General features: G+C 49.0%; 2 protein-coding genes across 11 annotated transcripts in view; one reads left to right on the top strand and one right to left on the bottom strand.

Annotated features, from left to right (window-relative positions):
- Positions 1 to 11,044, bottom strand: part of SPG7 (SPG7 matrix AAA peptidase subunit, paraplegin) — a 43,081-nt gene extending 32,037 nt beyond the window's left edge. The window contains exons 1-4 of one of the 6 annotated variants that reach the window (XM_075039796.1): positions 10,969 to 11,044; positions 10,379 to 10,477; positions 9,941 to 10,045; positions 237 to 339 (exon numbers count right to left, since the gene is read on the bottom strand). In XM_075039796.1, the coding sequence (XP_074895897.1) occupies positions 237 to 339; positions 9,941 to 9,955 (118 nt within the window). In that variant the 5' untranslated portion in view covers positions 9,956 to 10,045; positions 10,379 to 10,477; positions 10,969 to 11,044. Of the gene's footprint in view, positions 1 to 236; positions 340 to 1,729; positions 2,060 to 4,164; positions 4,214 to 9,940; positions 10,046 to 10,378; positions 10,478 to 10,932; positions 10,949 to 10,968 lie in introns of those variants that run through there. The other 5 variants (XM_075039798.1, XM_075039797.1, XM_075039799.1 and 2 more) reach the window with 5 other exon arrangements.
- Positions 11,045 to 11,358: 314 nt separating this feature from the next.
- The window catches only part of ANKRD11 (ankyrin repeat domain containing 11), a 159,902-nt gene continuing 147,390 nt past the window's right edge, over positions 11,359 to 23,870 (top strand). For 2 of the 5 annotated variants that reach the window (XM_075039789.1, XM_075039792.1), the window contains exon 1: positions 11,359 to 11,650. The gene's annotated coding sequence lies outside the window, so the exon portion shown is untranslated. Of the gene's footprint in view, positions 11,651 to 12,868; positions 12,888 to 18,759; positions 18,940 to 23,870 lie in introns of those variants that run through there. The other 3 variants (XM_075039788.1, XM_075039791.1, XM_075039793.1) reach the window with 2 other exon arrangements.

Genomic DNA, 23,870 nt, shown 5'->3' on the forward strand with positions numbered 1-23,870 from the left:
CTCAAGTGCTTACTTAATCACGCTGAGCTCCTTGTGGAAAGGTGCCATTGTTCATCCCTGTCACCAAACAAAAGCCTAGAACCCCTGCAACACACAAGCATCTCCCAAAGCCAAAAATAGAACAGCTTTATTTCCATTTCAGGAACGTAGGCAGTGAAGGTAAGGAAAAGTCAATACTCTTACTAAATAAGACCTCTTCCCCTCCTCCGCCTGTACACTGGCTCTTCAGGACTCACCTAAGAGATTCCAAAGCCTGACTGGATCTCGAATTATGTGTTGTTTCACCAGGGCTCCACTGAGACTTTGATGTGGAGGTGAAAGTGTTTGTGACAGAAGGCTCTGAGGAAGAAGATAAAGAAAAAAAAGACAGCTATTGGAAGAGTACTGTGACTGCTTAACCTTCCTCTATGCTGTGAGACTAAGATTTCTAAACATGAAAAAAGAGTGGGGTAAGTTGCAGGACCAGCAGCTGGGACACCTGAATATTATTCCTGGTTGTGCTGTGGACTTGCCATGTGACTTTGAAGATGTTTATAACCCAGTTTGAAGAAAGCACGTGTATAAATAGAAACATATACTCAAAACACTTGAACATTTTATCTTTTTCCTCCTTGTACCTCTGTTCTTCATTCTAAACATATGTTGGAAGTCAGTTCTTAAAATGTAAAGATACCCTCCCACAAAAGGAAATCTTAAGGATTACTACTTTGTAACCCTGCTGCACAGCAGTAAGGCCAACACAGCTATTCCCTCGTAATCCTGCTGCTGACATTCATGTTTAAAGGCAACTTCACCACATTTGAACTAACATTTACTAATACTCTCACTGAACACAAGTCTTGCCCCTTCTCTGATGTGCGATTCCCCGTCTCACCACCCCAGTACTGTACAGGCACAAACTTTTGTGCAGCAAACCAGACAGGGACACTGACTAGGCCGAAATCCCTCACCCTTTCTTCCGGGTTTGCTCGGCAGCAACACAACTGCTTGTGCTGGCTGGAGAGGGTAACCTCTTGGGATCAATACTTTCTAGAACAGAACAGCTTAGACTAGTTTAAATTGACCACAGAAAAACCTGGCATGATTCACAAAGCAGTCCCACAATTGTTCTTCCTCCATCGCCTACTTGGACTGCCAGTGCTTCTTCACTGCACTGAAGAAACCACAGAACAGTCTTAAATCACGCTGGAGACCTAGCTGAAACCAGAACCTCGCCTTCTGCATTAAGGGTTGTGTTGGGGAGCCCTGCAATATCAGCAGCACTGCAAAATGGGGAAAATCACATCTGTGGCGCACACCAATGCGGCGGGCGCTTCTGTCACAGGAGATACAAAGAGCCGGCGCAAATAAAGTTAGGGAACAACATTTTCTTGCTTATGACAGCCAAAGTGTTCTCCTTCGCCCAAGTTCCCGTCATATAGTACTGAAACGGTGGACCTTTGGGATGCTTTAACCCAAGCGCTCTTCTGAGGAAAGGCCTCTCTCGAAGCAAGAGCCCATTTAAACACGAAGCCCTGAAGGCTGACCCAGCTCCCCTCCCTTCGCCTTCTCCGCTGCAGCCTGGGGGCCGGGCGCCCCGCCGGGCCGGCCTCTCCCGGGGGGACGCTGCCGGCCCCCCTCGCCGCTCCCTCCCGGTGCTCGGCGCTGCACTCCCGGCCGAGCACGGGGGAGGCGAGGCTCCGCCCCGGGGCCGGCCCACCCCGCTCCGCGGGCCCCGCCGCCCCGTTACCTGCAGGCCGCGTCCCGCGCCGAGGGGACCGCCGCCGGGCCGCGGGCGAGCCCGGGCCCAGGCCGGGTCGGGCGGCGGAGCAGGCCGCCGCCAGCAGCCGCAGCGGCCCCGGAGCAGCAGCAGCCGCAGCAGCGCCATGACACGCCGGCCGTCCCGCTCCGAGGGGCGGTGGCGGCAGCTAACGAACGGCGAGGGACCGCTGAGGAGAGAACCGCGCCAGCGGGCCGCTACGCTCGCCGCCGCGCCGCGAGCCGGAGGCCTCAGCGGGGACGGAAGTGCTCGGTGAAGAGCGAGCGGCCATCTTGGAAAGGGGCCGACAGCGGCGGGGCTGCCATGCCTCAAGATGGCAGCCGCAACCGGCGGCGGCGGGGCGGGGCTGAGGGCGGCCGTTGGCCCCGCCCCCGGCTGCAGCCGCGCGGGGGCTGCCGGGCCGGCCCGCGCTGTTACCGCGGCAACGGGGAATCCCGCCGCTCGGCGCCCGCCGGCCCTTTCCTGAGGCCCGGCCCGGCCCCGCCGCCGGCCTCGGCCAAGCCCCGGCCCAGCCAGGGCCCCCGCAGCCCGGCCTCCGGCAGGCCCAGGGCCCGCCCAGCCAAGATCCCCGCGGCCCGGCCTCCGGCACGCACGTCCCTCGGCTCTGCCTTGGCCAGGGCCCAGCCCGGCCCGGCCAGGATCCTGCGGCCTGACCTTGGCCAGGCCCTCCCACAGCCCAACCCGGCCGGCCCCCCAAGGCAGGCAGCCCTCTGCAGACCAGCCTCAGGCGAAGGTCTGCTTGGCCGAGGCCCCTGGAGCAGACAGACGGTTCCCACAACCCAGACGGGTTCCCACAACTGGGCCTTGTCCAGATCCCGCAGTGCAGGCAGTTCCCCCTACCCAGCCATGGGCAGGTCCCCCAAGCAGATTTAGGCAGGAGGAGAAGAAACGCCTGGGAGGAGCAAGCAGGTTCCGGCAGGCACAGGAGAGAGGCTGTGGCCACCCGCCATCGCTGTGGAGGCATGGCTGGCAGGGAGACCTGGCACTAGGGAAGCAGGCGGTGCAGAGTCTGGTGGTGTGAGTACACAACTAGCCCCGCTCCGGGATGTTTATAATTCTTAACATCATGTCCCACATAATTGTAATGTCTGGGAAAAGAAGAGAGAAACAAACTCTGCAATCTTAGATTCGATGGAGAGCAAAGAGACCAGCTCCTTCCCTTTGCAGCTGTTGCTGAGGAAGACTCCCCTTCTGATAGCTCAAGGTATGAATTAGCTCTGACAGAAAACAGCATTTAGTACCTGCAGCTGAGCTTGATGGATTAACAAGTATGCTCAGAAATAAAATGAGTGAACAAATATACATACATTTTTATGTTTGCTCTGTCAGGCAGGTTAGCTGGCTCCTGTGATCTATCTTCTGTGGAAAAGCTGTTACAATGTGTTTGACAACTCACAGTAGCCAAGCTACAGCCGACTGATAGTCTGCATTTAAAATAGTTCTGTTGGTTCACGTGCGGGGTTCTAATAGTGGTGGAAACCCCGCCTCAAGCATTACACCAGAGCGTGTCAAGGTTATGAGTAGCGTTAAGTTCCCTATGTACAGATATCACAAAGGTCATTGTATTTTAAGTCCCTGATCCTAAATCTTGTGTAATCTCTTCCTATTTTGCACTAGTTGTGCACAGCAGCGTGGGAGGGCTCCATGTCCTCTGCTGGGTATTTCTTTGGGGCGGGAAGGCATTTCAGAGCAAACATCACCTCCCTCCTGCCACAGTTACACCCTTCTTGCTCTACTGAAATGAATATTCTGCTCACCAGGCCTGCAGCTCTGATCTCTCCTGCCCGCTTCCTTTAATGTGCCTTCAAGAAGTCATGTTTCTTTCTCCTCTCCTGTCTTGCTAACCAGGACAGTTTCTGCAGCTTTTTCTCCCTCCTTCCTGTTTGTGTTTCTCCCCTCAGGTGGCTCCAGGACAACTTTTAGGTATCATCGCTGTTGTTAGTTCTCCTAACTTACCTGTCCTAAAGTATCTTGGGCATTCTTGAATGGGAGGTTGCAGGGCTACATAAAATAATAATAAATAATTATCTCCCTTCCCAGCAGGTCTGAATTAGCATCCTCTTTCTAGAAGAGTCTCTTAGGATGTTAATTGTCATCTGCCCCCTGGGATGTGTCTAAGTAAACCTTCTACCAGCAAGGTCTATTAGCATGTTAATGTCCCCCTCACTCCTGGAAGTCTCTTTGTATCACTGGCTTAATCGTCAAACAGCTTAATTTACAGACACAAAATTAAACTGGTTGCAATTAATCCATATTGGCTGGTCATAGCTTGCAGTGTCACAGTGGGGATGTGACAGCCGGCTGCAGAGACACCAGCAGCTCCTCTACCCCACAGATTCCACCCGGCATGGCTGACCAGGCCGAGATGCCCAGGGAGATGCTGTGTAGCCCACATTGCTACTCACCTCTGCTCCATGCTGGCCATGTGGGCTCTTCTCTTGGCATGCTCACTGTCTGTAAAGAGAGGGTCATCTGCACCTACTGTGCCTGGAGAAGAATCTCTGTCCCTTGTCCTGGCCAAGACAGGAGGCTGCGAAACCCAAGGCTGGCCCTTTCGAGGCTGCAAGGAGCCCAGTTCTGACACAGACACACACAAAGGTAGAGGTGAGATGGGTGCTGCAGAGATGCGGTGGCCCTAAGTGACTAGGCTGGGGAAGGACAGCAGAAAAAGCTCCCGCTCAGCACAAACACGGGCAGAGCACAAGCCCTCTGTTCCGTGCCAGCCCATGGATGACATCCTGCTTGGCCGGGTGGCTGCCACAGAGCCGAATGTCACGTCTTCACCCACCCTGCAGAGGGATCCATGGCGGGGGGTTATTTACACTCCAGCTGTATTTGGAGGAGAAAACTGGAATGCTGACTGATGGGGGAGGGTCCCACGGGATACAGCAACCACGGCAAAGTGTGCCAGGAACCAGGGGGCTGTGGGGTCCCCCAGTGCCCCCAACCACTGCAGGGTACCAGAACCATGCACATCCCTACCTCTGCTTCACTCAAGGCACGTCAGACCATGCTTCCATCCATTTTCTGATTAGGCCTGATCTATTTTTAAAGAGTTGCATCATTTAAATAGAATTACAGCCCGATTAGAAGTGAAGCGGCGCAGTTTGCTTAGACAGGACTTCACCGACTTATGCCAGGCTGACCTGAGAGCGAGCCAAATGGGTTTCATTATGCCTGCCTTACAGCTTCACTCCAGCTTCAGTGAAGACAAACTTGCACCCATTTAACGACGGAGGGCAATGAAAGCTGAGTGGGTCCAAACTCCAGCACAAAAGACCACCCAGCTGAGTCTGGGTGGGCTCACTGACTGAAACAAGCAGCATTTCAGGTCTGTAGGGCAGCTGGGCTCTTGCTGCAATGCTCCCAGCCAGAAGATGTAAGCCTCGATGTGACAAAACCTTACTGACTATGAGGACTAGTTATTTACAGACGCACCACATAGCTGGAGTTGACGTGATTCCTATTCCTCCTCTCATGCTGTGCCTCAAAGGCAACCGGATGATGAAGCACCAGGAAGGAGGGCTGGGGGTCCTTGCCTCGCTGGTGCCAACACAAAGTGATGCCAGAAAGGAGAGTCAAGAGGTTTTGCCCTACATGCAGCCAGCAACCGCCATGGCTGCACTGTGACTTTTGCGTGGGTGGCTCAGGCTGCGCTGCATACGCGGAAGCGAGTGCTGTCCTCTCTGTGTGTGCGAGAGATGACCTTGGGGAAGGTGGCCTCAGTCACTGCCCTTGGACTGGCAATATGCTCCTTTGGGAGTAAGCCAATATTCTGAGAAGACAGATATAACCTGATCCAGGCTTGGCCTCGCTGGGATGTGCTCCAGCCATGACATCACTCAGTAATGCCACGTGTATTTACTACTGGGGAAAGGTGCTGGATTGGAGTCTGAAATCCCTGGTTTATCTCCTGAGCAGGTTAGGAACAGGAAAGCAGCATTAGCAGCCCCATCTTGTATTTTTCAGGACAAGAGAAATCAGTTTCCACAGCCAACACAGCCCTCAGCTCTGCTGTGTCTGAGAACTTGCATCTCCTGTTTTCATGCTCCTTGTAAGACAGGCTTGCCACCCTTGCTTTTGCCCCCTGAGTCTCAGGAAGCTCCTTGCAGGGTGCCACCAGTCCCCCCCCAGCTTCGCTCAGACTCATTTCAACACGGCAGTCTGCAAACTGAGTGAATGGATACCTGGAGTCAGGTGGCCACCGCGCCACCAACAGACTTCACATCAATAATGAATCAAAGGATTAAATGTAGAGCCGAAGCTGCTAGAAGGTAAATTCAGACTTCTATTTAAAAGTTGAAAAATTGCTGTTAGCTACCTAGCAGTGCAAGCCAGGACTTCCCTGTGGCAGGACAAAAATGCACAGCTTGGCGCTGGCTAGGAGGCCCCAGAGCGTTCCAGCACCCTTCAGCAGTGTGCATCTCTGTCACGTACCAGATTTTTTTTTTTTCAGATGACTTCTTTGCAGATGACAAGTCAAGGTCAAGGGATAGATGATCCCCTTCAGCACAGCAAGGCCAAGTATCGAGGAAAGCCTTAGGCTCAGGAACAAAGGACATGCTTAAAAGACCACACGTCTGTCCCTCAAGCACAGTGAAACTCCTCACCAGGGAAAGATCTGTTCAGCAGATAGCCTTTTTATATGAGCCAGTCCAAAACCATCACACCTATTCCTCCAGGAACAGCTTGGGATCACTGCAAGTTCCAGTGCTTCCTGCTGCCGTTGCCAGACCCACTTCCCAACCTGCTCCTGTGCAGAGGGCAGCATGGCACTTAAACTGGTCCTCCCTGGGGGCAAGGAGGGCACCCCAGCCCCACAGTGAGGCAGCTGATGGGCTTAAAGCATAACTGGGACACAGTGCTGGGGTACAAACTTTTATCTTTGAGTCACCTCTAAAGATAGGGGAGTTTAACTTTAAGATAGGTAGGTGACAGATGGCTATAGGCAGGGGATCACAGGGAATCAGCCATACAGCAGCAGCGGCTGAACCGTCTGCCAGTCACAGCTTACGGATCGCTAGAAAAGCAAAGTAAATGCAGGCAAGAAGGAGCAACGCTCTGACAGAGTGACACGGGTACCTCTCAGCTTAGCTTGCAGGGGTAGAGCTGGAAGAAGGAAATAGCTTGTTTGTGACTCAAAGGCCACGAATGAGCAGATTGCTCCATGGGAGTGCGCTCCCTGGAGAGCTGCTGAAGCGTGCAGAGCTCAGGAGAAGCCCAGGAATCCATCTGCGTAGGGGAGGTGGCTGAAGTCATCTCCAAACCCCGCAGACTGGGGGAGGTCAGTAAGCTCCGGGCGAGCAACTGTCACTCTACACCCCTGAAATCCGTAAGCAGACTAGGAACCTAAAGCCTGTCATTAGGAATCATAAAAACAGTAATTAGAACAGGACAGTCACGAGTTCACGCCTAGAACATCAATACGAGGCATTTACCCAGCAGCAGGGGACCACTACCATCGGAAAGCATCCTTCTCTTAGGGATGCAGGAGGCCTAAAGCTCTGTGGATTTACTATTCACATAGGCATAAGGTCCTGCAGGGAACCATGTAAATAAACTTACTATCCACAAGAGCAGCTCAAAGCTTTCAGGGGTCAAAAAATACTGCTGCCTGTGCAGGCCAAGGGCATGGTGTAGCACAGGAGCTAAATCAGCTCCTGGTTTGCCGGCTCTGCCTGTCCTGGGCCCCAGTGTGCAGTCCTGGTGCTTTGCTGGGAGTCAGCTGATTACACAGTGGGCTGCATCAAGGAGTTAAGCCCTCAGAAAAATGCTGATTTTGGTACGAGTGAACTGTTGCATTAGTTTAGCGTTATTATTTAACCGCATCTCATAGAGCTGTGAGCAACCACCTCATTGTAAAGCAGGTGAAAGCCCAGTTTTTTTATTTCTTAATGGTATCACAGGCAGAAGGGCTTATTTTAAGTTGGAGTTGTCCTTTAACAACAACAACAATAAAAACCCAAAACCAAGGATGGCTTGAAAGTAGTTTTATTTAAGAAAAACATGATTGTGTGCAGAGTTAGGGAGGTTGCTGCTGCAGTACCAAGAGCATCAGCTGTACTCCTTGCTGGCTTTCCAAATGGCTGCCTTTCTAGTTTGCCAAAACCATCTCTTTTCAAAATGTTAATAGATGACATTAATTAAAACATGAGCCAGGCTTAAAGTAAAGGTCTTCTAATCAAAGTTCTTCTAAAGTTTCATTCTCCTGGCCTCTGATGTTGGCACTTGACTGGTGGCAGAGGATTTACCCTGATGTGTGACTGTAGTAGTCATAAATCACACATTGTCTAATTATTAAAAATAGATTCCTATCTTTACATCCTGATAGGAGCTGAATCAGCAGAGAACTGCACCCACATTAACACAGACCAGGTATTTTTGACCTTACGGTTGACATAATGGTTCCTTCCATCACGAGACAGTTGCTATAGAGCTGCAAGGCAGCTCAGCTGAAGTAGTGGGATGAATATGGTTCCCCCATAGGTTGCAAAAGCAGGTGAGCAGCTGACACAGATGCCAGCTCCAGAGTTTGACAGGGAAAGAGTAACAGAGCAAGGACCAAAGGGTCACAGAGCTCTTTTCCCCAAAGTCAGTGTCCTTTTAGTTTGCCATGACAGACAGAAATAGGCCTGAAAACACATTCCCCAAGTGGCCTAATTTCTCTGCCCTCATGCAATGTTCTCTTTCCTCCTCAGCACCAGAATATTTGTTTTATTTTAGGATTTGAGAGCTCACAACCTTTAGTGAAGGATAAAAGTACTCAACAATTAATGATAGTTTGTTGTTTTCTTTTCCTCTTAAGCATTGCAATTAAGTTGTGAGGAGCAAAAGCCATCCCAGGGTAACAAAACCAAGCAGGTTAAACATCCTCATCACAGGAGTCTCACCCAGAAAAACAGCAGAACAAGCCCCAGCTGAAATCATCTCCCCCCACCCCCACTCCCACCATTAACTTTCTTTCACCAAGTGCTTTTAATGTCTCTCCCTGAAATAGGTTGATAGTCCACACTATTGTGTTCAAATAGAAAAAGGTCAGGATGACACAGAAAGGATTTAACTTCCTCCCCAGCACTGGATCTGTGACCTGGATGACATTCAAGGCTGACAAGGAAGCAGGTATAGCCAACTATAATTAGGAAATGAAAAAACATATTTCCCCTCTCATCTACTCACTCAGAGGCACCAGAGGGGCAAACATGTATCTGCAGTGTTTTCAGTGAAGTATGATGAGAAGCTTAATGGAAGGGAGGACAAAAAAAACCCCCAACAACCTTTCTTTTGACTGGTTTAGTAGGTCTTATGGAAGAGAAAGATGGGTAGAGATAAAAAGACTAAGCCTAAGTAGAACACAGGACCAGCTTAACAGGCTCAGAATAAATCTCTCTCATGCTGTTATTTAACAGTGAAGTTGGACACGTGCTCCTGAGCCGCTCCTTCATCACTACTGAGCCCAGCAAAGAGATTTTTCTTCCTGGGGGACTACTGGCATCCTCAGCACATGAGAACAATCCTTAAGGCTGCCAAATGTGCAACTCCAAGTGGAATTGCAAATGCCAAAAAAGCAATCACAGTTATGGGCCACACTCCTGGAAGAAGGGGGTGTGTGTTAAAAAAACCAGAACAATTACTGATGAGGTCACCAGTAGAGCTGCTGGCTCAAGGGTTCCCCATCCTCAGCAACCAAAACAAACTGCAGTGACGCAGCTGTGCAGGCAGCTGCCACCCACACCAGGGCACCCGAGCCACCCGGTCTGGGCGGGGAGCTGCACGTGTCCCCACTTTGTACTTGCTGTGAAGACCTGCTTTGTAAACAGGATTCTTCCCCGGGGGATCCCACAGGTTTTGGTTTACCTTGATGACATGAAGGGGCTCTGGCACTAGATGTGTGGTATGAAATAGACACACAACAAGCATTCCTATTCTGCAGAAGGGTTGTACTGAGCTCAGGCATGGGGAACTGTGTTTGAGTAACAGGATGGACCAGCACTTTTGGAGTTACCTTGGTGCTGGAGAGCACAAATGTAACACAGTGACTGTCAGGAGGAGATCCTGCAGCCTTGCCAGGGCTCGAGGCACCCAGGGAGGAGGACAGGCAGCAGCAGCGCTGTCTCGAGTACAGGAACTGAGCCTCACACAGCTGCTCGCCTGGGCAGCACACTTAAGCACGCCCGCACTTACTTCTGCCGCTTCCATAAGCCCAGCAGGACAAAGGCAGGAGGCTCATCCAGCAAGAACGACCATCCTTGTTCAGAGAGCCAAGGGTTTGGCTGTTTAGAAGAGACCCTGTAAATAAAACCAGCACAAAAGCCTCTCGTATTATGCAATCAGCACTTGAATGGATCATGGGGAAAAAAATAACCAAACCAAAACCCAGGCACAACCAACACAGCCCGGTCAGGAGCAAGTGAGCCCTCCCAGGGCCAAGAGGGAGCACAGCCCATTTTGATGTACCAGGGAGATCGCTGGGGCCTGGCGGAGAAGCCACACTTGGCAGCCTTTCCCTAGGGATGGCAGGAGAGCTGAGCTAGCCCCCACACCGCAGCTGGTCCCCGGCACCCCCAGCTCCAACCAGGGCATTTGGGGGGGGGGGGGGGGTACACCAATCTAGAACTTCACCTGTGTGATCCCTCCTTCTTCATCTGCTGCAGCAGCTGCACAGGAACAACGCTTTACATAAATAAGTTCAAGAGGAGTTCCTCGTTAACACGGCCTCTCCTGAAAGCAAAAACAAACCTTTGGCACCCAGAACGTTTAACGAGAACCTCGGGAAGGAGTTCAGCCCCAAAACACAAAGCGGTTTGCAGCGCAGTGTCTCTTCCGAGCGCGGTGCCCGGCCAGCACGGATGCAGCGGGTGAAGATGGGATGAAAATAGAGAATAAATGCCCGTTATCTCCGAAGGAAAAAGTGCAATAACGTGTGACCCCCCGCCACTGCCCCGGCAGCGGGAGCAAACGCCCACCCAGCACCTACCAAGGTGGCGTTTTGCCCCTCAGCGCCTCACCGCGCCAACACCCGGGGCACCGAACACCCCCCCGCCCCCCACTCCCTCCGCCATCACGGAGAACCGGGGGAGGGGCGTGTGTGTGTGTGTCCTCGTTCGCGGTGTCTGGCGCAAAGACGGGGCAGCCCCCGCAGTAGGTGAGCACAACCGCTCCGTCCCTCGACCCACCAGGCGGAGTGGCGGCTCAACGCGCCCCACACATACCTCCGGGGGCCAACGGGACCGGGACCGGGACCGGGACCGCTCCGCCCCAGTGCTCGGTGCTACAAGTGCAGGCCCCGCCCCGGAAACGCCGGGCCGCTCACGACCTCTAGAAAACCCACCAATAAACCGCCGCGCCTCCGGATACGCCGGCCAATGGCAACCGCCTCCCCTCTCGGCCCCGCCTCCCCGCTCCCGTCAGCCCTCGCGCGCTGCGAGGGAGGGGACAACGCGTCTCCGCAGCACCACCCACCCCCCTTCCTCCCCGCCTCTCCCCTCACCGGCGGCGGCGCGCTGACGTCACGGCGGCGCGTACCGCTCGCTCCAACCAATGGGGCGAGCCGACGCGGCGGGCCAATGAACGGCAACGTCTCAGCGGTGGCCGATCGATCGGGCGGGCGGGCGGTAGCGCTGCGAGCCGAAGGCCGAGGCCGAGCGCGGCGGGGCCATGGAGCGCGCGGCCGGGAGGCGCCGCCGCCACTGCCCGCGCCCCCTCCGCTAGTCCCGCTCCGCCGCCCCCCCTCCGCCGCACGACCACCACCACCACCACCGCCGCCAGCAGCAGCCCCTTCCCCCCCTTCCCCTTCCTCCCTCCCTCTCCCCCCCGCCGCCTCCTCTATGCGGCGGAGCCGCAGGCCTCGCTCCCCCGCGAGGCTGCCTTCGGCCCGCTGAGCCCGGAGCGCCGGTAAGGGGCGGGGGTGTGTGTGTGTGTGAGGGTAGAGGGGCTGAGAGAGGGGGTACCGGGAGTGGAGGGGGGGAGAGGGCAGTACGGGGTCGGGCTGAGGGGAGAAGGCGACTTACCGGGGTTGAGAAGAGGATGTACGGTTGTTGTTTTTTTTTTTGGGGGGGGGGGGCTCTTGGGGAGGAGGAGAGGGGAGAACCGTGTGTGGGGGGTCGCTGGAAGGGGAGAGGTGGTAGGGGGCAGGGGGTGGAGGGGGCTGGCTGAGGTGAGGAGGGTTTGGGGGGGCGAGCTGCAGAGAGAGCTCGGGGGGTGGTGAATATTTAGGGGTGCGGGGGCTTATGGGGCGCACTGCGGGGTGGGAGGAATGCGGGGGTCTGGGTCGAGGCCGCGGAGTGGGTCGCCCCCCCCCCCCCCCCGTTGTTTTTTTTTTTGGGGGGGGCACACGGCAGCGTGCAGAGGTGCGGCGGGGGAGGCGGGAGGGGAGCACGCATTTTGGGGTGAGCGCTGCGCTGGGAGGAACAATACCAAAAGTTGTCTGAAATGGTAATTTCCGTTTCCCATTTCATCATCCCCGGGTAGGCGTTAGCCCTGCGTGTGTGTGCGCAGAGGATGGAGCTGAACCGAGCTGCTGCCAGCCAGCCTGGCTGATCCGCGCTTATTTATTTATTTTCTAGTTTAATCTTTAAATTGGTTGGTATTTTTCTTCTCGGAGAAGCCTTTGTGTGCCGTGGAGGGGCTGCTCGACACCTTTGCCCCTTAGCAAAGGGGGGGGGGGGGGGAAGAGGAAGGGAAAAAAAAAAAAGAATCCCAACCCAAAACAGCTGCACTTCTGCAGTCCAGAATTAACCTCCCCCAGTCCGGTAGATTGATTGCATGTTTAGAAAGGCAAATCGCCGCTCTTCCCCCACCCCTCGCCTCGAAAGGAGCCGGGATGAGCTGAGCCCTTGATGCCCTCTGCCCTTTCCCAGAGGGAGCAGCTGTCCTGCGAGGGGGGTGTGCGTGCGGGTTGAAAATCGGCCTCTTCATTGAGGCACAAGAGTCGGTGTGTGTATGGATTGGCTTCTACTCTTAAGCTTGGAGATCTGTTTTGATATCCAGTTGCAGGAAAGGGTTCCTCCCCCCTCCTGGTTTTGTACACAAAGTACTCTCTTACCACTGGGGACATGGCCCTATAGGCAGAGAACACATTCCAGGCAGCTCTTGAAGCAAAATTCCCTCCTGAGATGGCTTCTGAAATTGGGTATAGAACATTTTTTTTTTTTTTTCCCCTGTGTAGGCAAAGATATTTAGCTGAAAACATCTTGTGAATGTAATGCTTTGTAGTGGCTGTGTGCTTTACTGAAACGCTGAAATTTGTCTAAATTTAAGGAACTTGGAGTTAAATGTATTTTTCCTTTTTTTCTGGTTTGTTCAGAAAATGGAACGTTTTTATATAACCACTCCAATTGTTTCCTTTTTCTGGGGGAAGAAAACACTCCATGGAGTCATGGAGAGCGAAAAGGAGATTAACTCTCTCATGTTTTCAAGTGGCATCGGTACATTCTTTTGTGTGTGCTCTACCAGGAACTAAACATTTGGCTTGATTAACTTAAAAAGTTGGTGTTTTTACAAAATCGATTTACTGGCAGATTAAAGGTGTGTATTGGAGCACTTTTAAATGGTTGCGGTGGCGTGCGGTAGAAGGGTTTAAAATGCGATGTGGAGCGAGACCTACATTGACTTCTCTGTCTCGGCAGGGAAACTCTTAGGCACCTCATTTCGTTACGCCTGCGAAACGTCGCCCTGAAGCTGCGTGACCTGTTTTCTTTCTGTGCGAAGCGCTCCGGTGGTGGAAAGATCTCGCTCTGAGGGGTGGTCCGTGCCTGCGTGGGTGCGTGGTTGAGCTGCTCCTAAAGCACAGTTACCCTCGCGGCCTTTGTGCGTCTGTCCCCAAAGCAGAGCCTTGTCTGCGATACTGTGTCTGTCCTGGTGTCTGCTCTTGCTTAGGTGTGTCTGGGGCTTGTGGAGCTCAGCTTTTCTTTTATGCAGAGATGCTCCAGGTCTCTTTGGTTCTAGGAGAGCTTGTCAGTCCTAAAGGAGGTAGCGCAGGAAGGTATAAAACTTGCCGGGGCACATCTTGTCTGTGTCCTCCCTGGAAAAGGGCGGTCTGGGCTTCAGTGGAGTTTGCTGTGAACCTGTATTGTTAGGCTAGCTGGGGCTTGCATCACCTCCAGACTTGTCTGAGTAAGCGGTAAGGGTTTGGTTTGCGAAATTCACAGCAGGCTGAGTTGCCCATACAGCGAGCAACACATTGAGTTTGGAGCACATAGGAGCCCTTCAGTTTCTGCCCTCCAACTCGATCAGTTTCCAACTAGTTTTTTCGCTTGTTTCTGTTCTAAATAGTGATTATAGGAGTCCTGGTCATGTAAGCATTAGCTGCTTTGACAGGCTGGAAACTGGAGATGTTACGTTTAGTGTTTCACAATTGGTTTTACTGTTAAGTTCTGCTTCTGCTTTTAAAAATGAACTCTTGTCTATATCTCCATTTCATAAAAAAAGTGGCTTGGGGTGAATTGATTTTTTTCATGTGCTGCTTTTTGTTTTCATGATGTTGTAATAGCGTTTTCTCAGACTTAAACATACAGATTGTCCAATATGACTGTTGGTTTTGGATGGGGGAAGAAAACGCAAAAAAAACCAAAACCAAAAAACTCTCCAGAAAAGCGCTGGGCTTCATTTCTTCTTTCGTGTGTGGTGGACAACCTCTTAAGATTATTTTATTTTCTACTTATGTTTTAATTGACTAACTCCCCAAAAGCGCTGCTAAACAAAATGAAGTGTATCACAGTGTCGTGCAGCGTTCTTCTGCTGTTCAGTAGAGCAGACAAATGTATTTCTCTGGGGTCAGTGAAGACTAGTCATGTTAATCAATACTGTACCAGCAGTGTTCCCTTTTCAGTAAACCAGATGGACTACTTACAACTGGTGGTGATTATTTTAACTGTGTAATTGTAACATGGCTGCATGATGACAGTGTTTCCTGCAGATACTTCAAAGGAAGGTTCCTGACAAGTATATCTTTACAGCGTTTAATCTGTACTCTTTGTCTTTATGTTGTGGCTTTTGGACATGTGTTTGAAGTACTAAGATTTTTTTACCTCCTGCTTTTCTAGACATTAAAAGAAGGCCATACTCTGTAATAGTGAAGTGTCTCAAGTACGGGAACAGAACCAGGATTTTGGGGGCTCCCACAGTGGCGTATTGGTTTCAGTTAGCTTTAGAACCATGCAGTGATGAAGGCAAAAACTAGGAAGAGCTTTAAGTTACTGTGAGGAAATGGCAGTGTGTTTTTTGAAATAGTGTTTGAATCTTCTATAAGCATGCATATGGCTTTGTTTTGGGGAAAATATGTTCTGTGGTGACTTGAGTCTTAGCTGGGATGGTCTAATTACTTGGTGAAGAAATCCTTCTCCGAGGGAAGGAAATGCCCAGGACCGGAGCTGGTTAATTACATTTTGTAAAATTACCCAGCGACGGCTTTCTTATGAGGGTAGCCCCTCTTCCTCCCTCTGTGCAGAGTACCTGAATTTCAGGCTTGACAGTCTGCCTTATGGATTGAAATTCTTCTTTGGTATTAAGATTTAATGGTGGTAGGTACATAGCAAGCAGTGACAGGTACTACTGCTTTTCAGTACAGCAAAGCAAATAATACTTGGAAATATTTACATGGTGGTTGTTTTTCTAATCGTATTTCCTTGATGAGGCTCTAGTAAAGGTGGCTTGTCTGCTATCTCCATCGCGAGTGAGAATTGTATGTATTTCAGTTGTAAAAGGCTGTGGAGAGAAACTGGTGTCTCCAAAGCAAAGATTTTAGTGTTTCGTGATAAACTTGCATATATTTTTACCCCATCTAATTTAAAACAGTCTGCATGACACTTTACAGGAATGATTTGTATGCAGCTTTTAAATATTTTCTTTTTGCTGCAAGAGAGATTAGCGGCACAGAGCTGCTTTTTCTGAGGGTGCAGAGCACCGGGATTCTCAGCCAAGTGTTATGTAATTTGTATGCCACTGATGCACGGTCATAAAAAAATACTCGCATAAATGTTGAAGGAAAGCTTGTGTAGTCAATTATTTGACATCACAAGCATCCTGAACGGTATGGGTTTGTGCAGCTAGAGCCTTAATAAAGTATGCTGGGGCAAAATGCTGTCTTTGGTATCCTGCTGCGAAGGGGGGTAGGAAGCTGTCAGTGCCCGTGATCTGGGGGCTGGTTTTGAGTGTATTCGACTGTACCTGGAATTCTCAAACGTTCTTGTGTGAGAACTGGTGTTTTCTGGTGTATTTTCTCATGCAGCTGTTGGGTATTTAAAAACCTTAATTTGTCTGAGTCTGGGTGGTGGTGCTAGCTTCATCTGTGGCTAGTTATAGGTGATGCCAATTTGTAATCCTTTACAAGTGTATAAAAAAAAATAAAAAGAAGCTTAAATGCTAATAGCAGTGAAAAATCTGTTCAGCGTGTAGCGTGTGTGAAGAAAGCAGGCACACACGTTGGTCTGTGTAGTCTCCGTCAGCTGAGCTGAGGGCTTTTAAAAATCTGTTCTAATTTTTATGCTGTATGTGGAATGGCTAATCCCATAAAAGCCTCGCACCTTTTGACAGATGAAACGCTGCTGTTCTTAACTTATTTGAGGAAAATATTTTTATAGATGGTATTAGCTCTGTGGCTCCAAGGGTAATGCAGTCCTTACACGAGAAAGATCTTGCTTTGATCTGACAGCTTTCAAGATCCATTTCCAATCACTGAGTTCCATTAACTCTGTTTATAATGGTGCCCTCAGACTTTTTTTCTGTTTATGTGACTCTTTAAGGTGTTAACATTTCTGCGTATATGAGTTCTCTTTTAATAAACTGAAGGAGTAATTGGGGTCGGGAAAGGAAATAATCCTGTTAGAAGGTGCAGTTAATTATATCAGGTATTTTGGGCTCTAGAATTCTTCCTCTTGGTTCTTTAATGTTTTCCCCAAACTGTAGGATGTAGAGAAACTATCCAGTCGCCACCAAAATAGGGTGGTGTCTGTACAGTTAATTTTGGCAGCATGAAACCAGTGCAGCTGCAGGCTTGCTGGCCATGAGGGTTGTGGAGGAGAGGAGGGGAGGCTTCCACGGCGAGCAGCCCCTTCCCTCTTCTGCATTGTCGCAGGCTTTGGCACTTGGCACGATCTACGTGGTCCGGCATCCATCGAGCGCGGTGCGGGAGCCCCGTAGCTCAGCAGCACCCCGTGCAGTAGCTCGGGTGGACGATGGGTGCTGGTCATCGGTGGGAACAGCCTGCCCTCTCCCTCTGTGCCTGCTCTTTTCGGGGCACCGCCGGCGTCTTGCCAGACCTCACGTATGAGAAACTGTCCTGAGTTTTCCTGCCCATTTCAGTTTTGGTAGTGAAAAGGTGTGAGCTCCTAAAGAGGACTTCTGAAACCTGTGTCTCGTCTGGTTAATTTTCATTTTCTTAAGTTCATCATGAGAATAAGTTGTTCTACTCGTTGCAGTGTAGCTGCTGTGAACAGAGGCGAAATTGCAGTCTACGAAGGCCGAGGAGTTGGGAGACGCTACCCCAAAGTAAACAAAAAGCGTCCAGTAGTCCTTAGTGTTGTGGGGTAGCAATGACGGAGAGTGAATTAGCTGTTGTAGCCAGAAGAAAGTGATGTTTTTTTCTAGGTCAGGGTTGAAGGCACTGTCAGGGTGGTGATGTGAAGCATATATTACTGTCTGCATTGTCCCTGCCATATGGATGTGTGCAGTACTGCCCTTGGCATTCATGCATTGAATTATTTATCCTCTAAAAATCTGTAGGCAGCCTTTCTTCCCCTGTCTCCAAGAAAACCAAACTTATCCGATGAGTATTTTTAAAATAAATCTTCCACTGTAAATTATTGCAGTGGCAGGAGCAAGCTATTGATTGTATATTGCGTTTGAATTAGTAAACCAGAGGTTACAACATTTGGTATTTCGTGGAAACATTGAAATATTAATTCTGCTGTTAGGTGCAAGAGTGTTCATGCTGGCGCTGGGTTCATATGTGACTAAAATGCATGCCTGTTCCTTCTTTAGCAACAAAATTTACAGACTTTGAAAATCGAAGGGGTAGAAAACTTTTTAGTATGTGTAAAAGAAGCTTTGTCTCAGCTTTGTACTGAGGGAACTGATGTTTTTCTCACTTGGGAACAGCGAGAAAGCACCTGCTTTTCTCTTGAATTGTATTGGATTTGCTCTGAGAAAAATGTTAAGGTGGTTCTTGTTTGAGTGGTAGGCTTCAGGTCCTCAGCTGAGGACATCAGCGTCTGCGGGGGGGGGGGGGGGGGGGGTGGTGTCACGGTGGGGTGGTTAAATGGCTGTGGGTAATCAGGGGAGGGAGAAACACGGAAGGAAGCTGGCTCTATTTTTTTTTAGAGACTGACAGCTTTGCAGTATAGAAAAGGTCTAAAATAATTTACCTTTAGAGCAGCATAAAGCTGCTAAAATTGTATCACAGGCATGGCAAAGAAGGGAGATGTTCCCCTCTAAAAAATTCACCACAATCCAGAGGCAGCCTGTCCCTGAGGGCTTGACAGCTTGTGCAGCAAGAGGCTGAAGAGCTAGGTTTTGAAAGTACTGTGCTGCTCTGAATATCTCGGTATGAAATGAAAGTGTGTGTAATAAGGAACTCCTAAAAAAACCCCAAAACATTAAATAGCTTTAAAGGAAAATAAGGTGAATGGAAAATTCATTATTAAGTATAAAATGTTTAACTGCAGGTCATGGTGCGTCTTCATTTTAAATAAAGCACATATGAAAGTGCTCCCCCTCCCCCTGAGCACAGAGCATTATCAGCTTATCTGGGCAGGAGTTCAGAGCCATAAAAACTATATCCTGCTTACACCTTCCAGCCTATCCTATGACCTGCTCTGTGTAAACAAGTTGTACCAGGAGCTCCAAATTACTAGTAAGTAGCTGGGTTTTCTGCAGACTGGTTAGGTCCAGGAGGAGCCAAGATACATTTCCAAGAAGTTCTCTGTTGGGAATGGTCTCCTGATAGCTGCCTTCTACAGGGAGGAGGTAACAGATCTGATATCCTGCTGACTGGGGCAGTGACCGTATCCTGAGAAAAGCAGTAATCTTTTGGGTAGACTTTACACTTTCAGTCTGGTGTTTTCCATGTTATGCAGGATGATGGCTGTTGCAGACTGTGAAATGTCAGTGTTGTCGTAACAACACACACCGCTTGCTGCACCGACTGTTGTTCTGCTGTTGCGTCAGGTCTTGGATGGACCGAATATGTAAGCCTATTTATAAAGTACTGCTATAGTTATATCTTTAGATAGATGGATGAGATTAGCTGTGCCGATGCTGGGAAGAGATATAGGTAGATGCGTGGAAGGGTGTGTGTGTGTGGAAACAAACATCCTGCTCATGGTTGTGCTATGGTTGTTTAAATACCACTGGGTGAGCTGGTGTTCTAGTTACAGGGTTTGGCTGCTTCCCATAGTTAGCTGTCTCCTTGGTTTCATCTTGCAGCTAGGCACGGGCAGATACATTTATCCGAACTAGATCGTACGTCTGTAATGAGCAACCCTGGGTATTTTTGTGTGTCAAACTTTACCTTTCAGAGCAGGCCAAGAGTTGAATGCACTAGCCAGGTTTCGAGACGAAAGCTTGTTCTCCTTGAACGTTGACCTTTTTATTCCAACTTGTGCGGTTTCTTGTCCTACCAACTCAGAAAGAACATGTGAGAATATGCTAGTTTTGACAGTCGGGATAGCTGATAACTGCTGTATCTTTTCTAGTTTCCTTCCTTGCTGTAGCCTGTCTCTTGGCACGCGTTGGGGTACCGTGCAATGACTGTCCTGGTCTCTGATCTGTTTGATGCTCTTCATTTTGCCAGCAGCCCAGAAGGCTTCTGGCTTTCTGACCAGGATCTGAGGTGCCCCGCGTTACTCGGAGCTGCTCTCTGTTGTGGGTGACGGTGGCAAATTAAATTGCCTTCCCCTGTGATCAGCACTGGTACCGGGGTGTTAAACTTGTTCTGTGGTGAGGGTTGAATTGCCTTTGAGTTAGCCTGCATCCAGGGGAGATCAGATGAGAAGTCAACTTTGTGGCTTTTTCCTGGTGTGCTGAGTAGTGCTCCTTAGTTAGAAAGCTACAGGTTGTAGTCTTGAAATGCTGACTTTACTTCTGCAGTCTGTTCTGTCTGCTAGCTTCCCCTACTTCACCCACCATAATATTTCTTCTCCCTTCTGTCTGTCCCTCCCCCTTCCCAGGAGCCTCATCTGATGGAGGTTCTGTTCGACTCTCTGCTCTCGCCTTGGTCCTCCTCATCCAGGATTCTTGTCTCTAATTTTAGCCTGTCTGCCTTTTGATGTTCCCTCCCGTCTGTTCCTGCCTTTCTTGTTATCTCTGAGATCATCCTGCATCTTCATCTCTCTCTCCAGATCTGGGCCTTGTTTTTGCATGGTGGGAGGAAAGCACTTGAAAACGGAGTGAAGCTGCAGTAGCATTGGGAGGTGAAGGATCTGAGGGCATGGAGACTTCTGCCAGGGATGAGAATTTGGGGTGCTGGCAGCTTGGGTCTGCTGTTGTATGCCTGTTGTGCTTACCACTAATGGCTCATTACCTCTTCTGCATCACCGTCACCACTTATGGTCTCTGGTTAGATCAGCTCTTTGAATCTTTGTTGTAAGGATCCGTCCTGTGTTTGAATGGTGGGGCTCTTTTCCATGACATTACCAGCAATAGTTGTAAGCAGAATTTACTCTTTATGGGGCAGTGCAGGTAATTGAAATCCACAAGAATCCTTCTGATGGTCTCTTCAGAGCTGTTATCTTGTCCATCTGGTGCTAATTCACTTGATGCAGCTTGCAATAGAGAAGGGTGCATGGGAGGTCTGCTGGCAATGTTGCATGCTTAGTATTGCCTAGCAGCCTGGCTTCCCCCTGAACCTCCTGCCGTTTGCTAGGGCGTGAAAGCTGCAAACTGCATGGTTTTCTCTAGAATTTTGCTTCATGTTAGCATACATTTGCTTTCATTTACAGAGAAAAACACTTTTCTAATGCGGGTGCCTTTTGACACAGTAAACCAGTTCTCCTCAAAAGGATGTGGTGCACACCAGCAGAAAGCAGGGTACCTGACCCGATAGCTCTGGCATTTGGAAAGGTAGCATGGCCTGGTGGGATTCATCTGCTTGAAGACTAGTGAGGATGGTGTGTGTACGCATAATCTGATTTGTGCACAGAATACAAATACTTGCTGTTGCAGACACGCAGCCTGTGGTTTTAGAAGTTCTCTTGTGAAAACAAGATTGAACCCCTCTACCACTGCAGCAAGGATCTTCAGTAGAAACCCAGTCCTGGCAATTAGTGAAGGTTTTAAAAGGCACCTAGCAACTGCCACTGTAGTTCAATTTGCAGATTTTTATTTTATGTTTTTTTTTAGTCTAAGGTTTGTAGCTGCTTTCTTTGCATTTTGTGGAGATAGTCTGCATGTTGCTGTAGAGAGAAAGGTGGAGGGAGTTGTGGATCAGTGACTAAATTAGTTGAAATGATAATGGTAATGCTACTGTGGGCTCTGCAGCAAACGATCCTCAGGGAAAGTGGAGCATGACTGGAATATATTTGGTGGTATGTGAATTTGGTGTTTGTGGGTAACCTGAGCTCACCTGTAAAGAGTTTTGTTACCCAGATACTTTCTGACCTAACTTGCTTTTGTCAACAGTCGCACCAAATGATTAACGAATGATGCTTTCCATGAGTGTGGTTATGTAAAATGTTAATACGCTGCATTTTTTCAGATCAGCTTTATAACATGTGCAGGGCTTTAAGTCGAACTTCAAAGAAGATAGTTTGCTTTATGGTTGAACCTATGAGCAGTTTTATGTGCGGGGTGGAGTGAACTTGTGGAGAATATTGCAGTTTTCCCACTGTCATAAAAAGTTATGATCGTCATGATTCAAGTATTGTTCTGTAGGTGGAGGCAAGAGACAGATGCAGAGGTCAGTGGGAGCGTGTACGGAGTAAGTTCAGATGTGCCAGCGCAGTGAATGCCGTCTTCTGTGTTCCCAGCTCACTGAAACGGGTTCAAAAAGTGCCTTGTGCTCTTTCTGGGTCTTCCTAAGAAACCTGCACCTGTGTTACTCGCGGAACAGGCAGACCATTTCCATGGGAAAGGAACTTGGCAGGGGGAACCGTGAAACGCGGCTGAGAGGGGTGCTTTTTTCCAAGGCAGTATTTTAAACCGTTCTTAAAACGTGGCGCTTCAGAGTGGAAAAGAGACTGTAAGTCAGTTTATAACCTACTTTCTTTCTTTGGGCTTTTCTTTGGGGTACGAGCCAAGTGAGTTAAAAAAATAAATAAGTGGCTGCCTCTTGAACGAGCCTCATTCCAATTAACTTCACTCATGCTTCAGAAGATACTTAAAAACTGTGATATATTCCCTAAAAACCGGACTGTTTAGGCTAAGTGATCATGGTGGGAGAGTAGGATAACCTTCTAAAGCCTTAATTGTGGGCTTTTCTAAAAGTATCTGACAATGGGTTCTCGTTGACCTGTGCTACTTTTAAACCATGGTGAGGTATAAGACTCTCCTAGCTGTAGTCAATGCTGCAAATTCTGAGCTATAAAACACTTTTCAGTTTTCAGTAAGTTATAGCTGATTAAAATAAGTCACTATTCCAGTTTCAGTCAGATCTCTATAAATATTCTGAGTGACTTAGCCTCTCGTTTAAAACATTTTCTCCTGGGATGAGGGAGGTATAAATGTGCTCTTTGTTTGCAGCCAGGAAGATTAAAGGATCACAACATTCAAAAACGTACGTGTTAGATCTTCTGAAAAACTGTTTCTTAAAGAATGTATACTATATCTAAATGTGCAAACACCTTTGTTACGGTGGTTTTTTTTCCATTCTATTAGCTTGAAGAATTTTATTCTGAATACATTAAAACTTGAAAAAAACCCAACAAACTAGGATCTTTATCTTTGGATGATCCATTAGCTGTTATAGACTGCCTTTTATTTATTTTTGTAAACACATGTGTGAATGTAAACATTTTATCCAGAATGGCCTTGCAAATGTTCCTGCATTAACATATATTGTCATGGAGAATAATTTTCACTTAACTGTAATTTGCTTTATATTTTCCTCCCTGGTTGCCATAGAAACGCAGTCCGATGTGGCAGTGACTACTCACAGGAGCTAGGTTATGCATTGCCTTTATAATGGACCTCTGTTAATCATGCTGCAGTTTTCACTGAAGGAACCATGATTATTTGCAGGAGGCACTTTATTTACATAAACTGTAAGATGCCTGTGGTACCTCAGCTTAATATTCAGAGTTATCAAGGGTGCTTTTCTGTTCTGCAGAAGTTTTGTTGTAAGAACTGTCTATGTATTATGATGATTGTGCAATTGATATATATTTACTTAAATTTAATGTCAGTTAGACTTCATTTTCAATTTTCATTTCATTTGCTGTAATAGCCTAACTAGTAACACTCCTTCCTACGGTTCGGCTTAAGATCTTAGATGTTCAAAACACAGCAATGACACATTTGTTATCCTTATAAGTGCATAAAAAGTTGATTTGCTTTTCATAATAATGTGTCTGTGTCTTTATGGTGGTGGTTGCAGCCAGGCAAACACCTTTTCTTCCACCCCAAGCCTGGCATCTAACAACAGTGAGCTTTGTCTAACAGAGTGATACCAAAGCACTTAATCATGCTTCCAGGAAGAAAAAGTTTCTTTTTGGCTAAGAGCAGGTAGAAAGGGGGTGAAGATGTATTTTAGTCATATTTGTTGCCTGTCTGTGGATTTGGGGTCTATTTTGCACCTCTCGGTTTTGGCAGTCTTGTCCATGTCTGCCTCATGCCGCGGCTGCTGTTCTTCTGAACTGTGCCCGTGTTTCCCTTTGATTTACTTCCACTGAGGAACCCCCAGGCTCAGAAAATGCAGATGCGAGCGTTATGTTATATATGTCCACTGCAGCTGGCGATAGGAAGCTGATTTTGCAGCTGAAGATAGTGGGGCCATCCCAAGCCAGAGGTGATTTAGGGCTTTAGATATCACCCCTGTGTTACAGTACATGCCATAGCATGGTGGTGGGCTTTGCCCTCATCTGAAGGGGGCTGGGGGCTGTAGTGGATCTTGTGAGCATGTAGAGTGGGTGCTTTCTTTTCTTTACTGTGACTCCAAGGGTAAAGTATAACATGATCTCCAGGA

Source organism: Buteo buteo, chromosome 11, assembly GCF_964188355.1.
Source record: "Buteo buteo chromosome 11, bButBut1.hap1.1, whole genome shotgun sequence".
Lineage (NCBI taxonomy): Eukaryota > Metazoa > Chordata > Aves > Accipitriformes > Accipitridae > Buteo > Buteo buteo.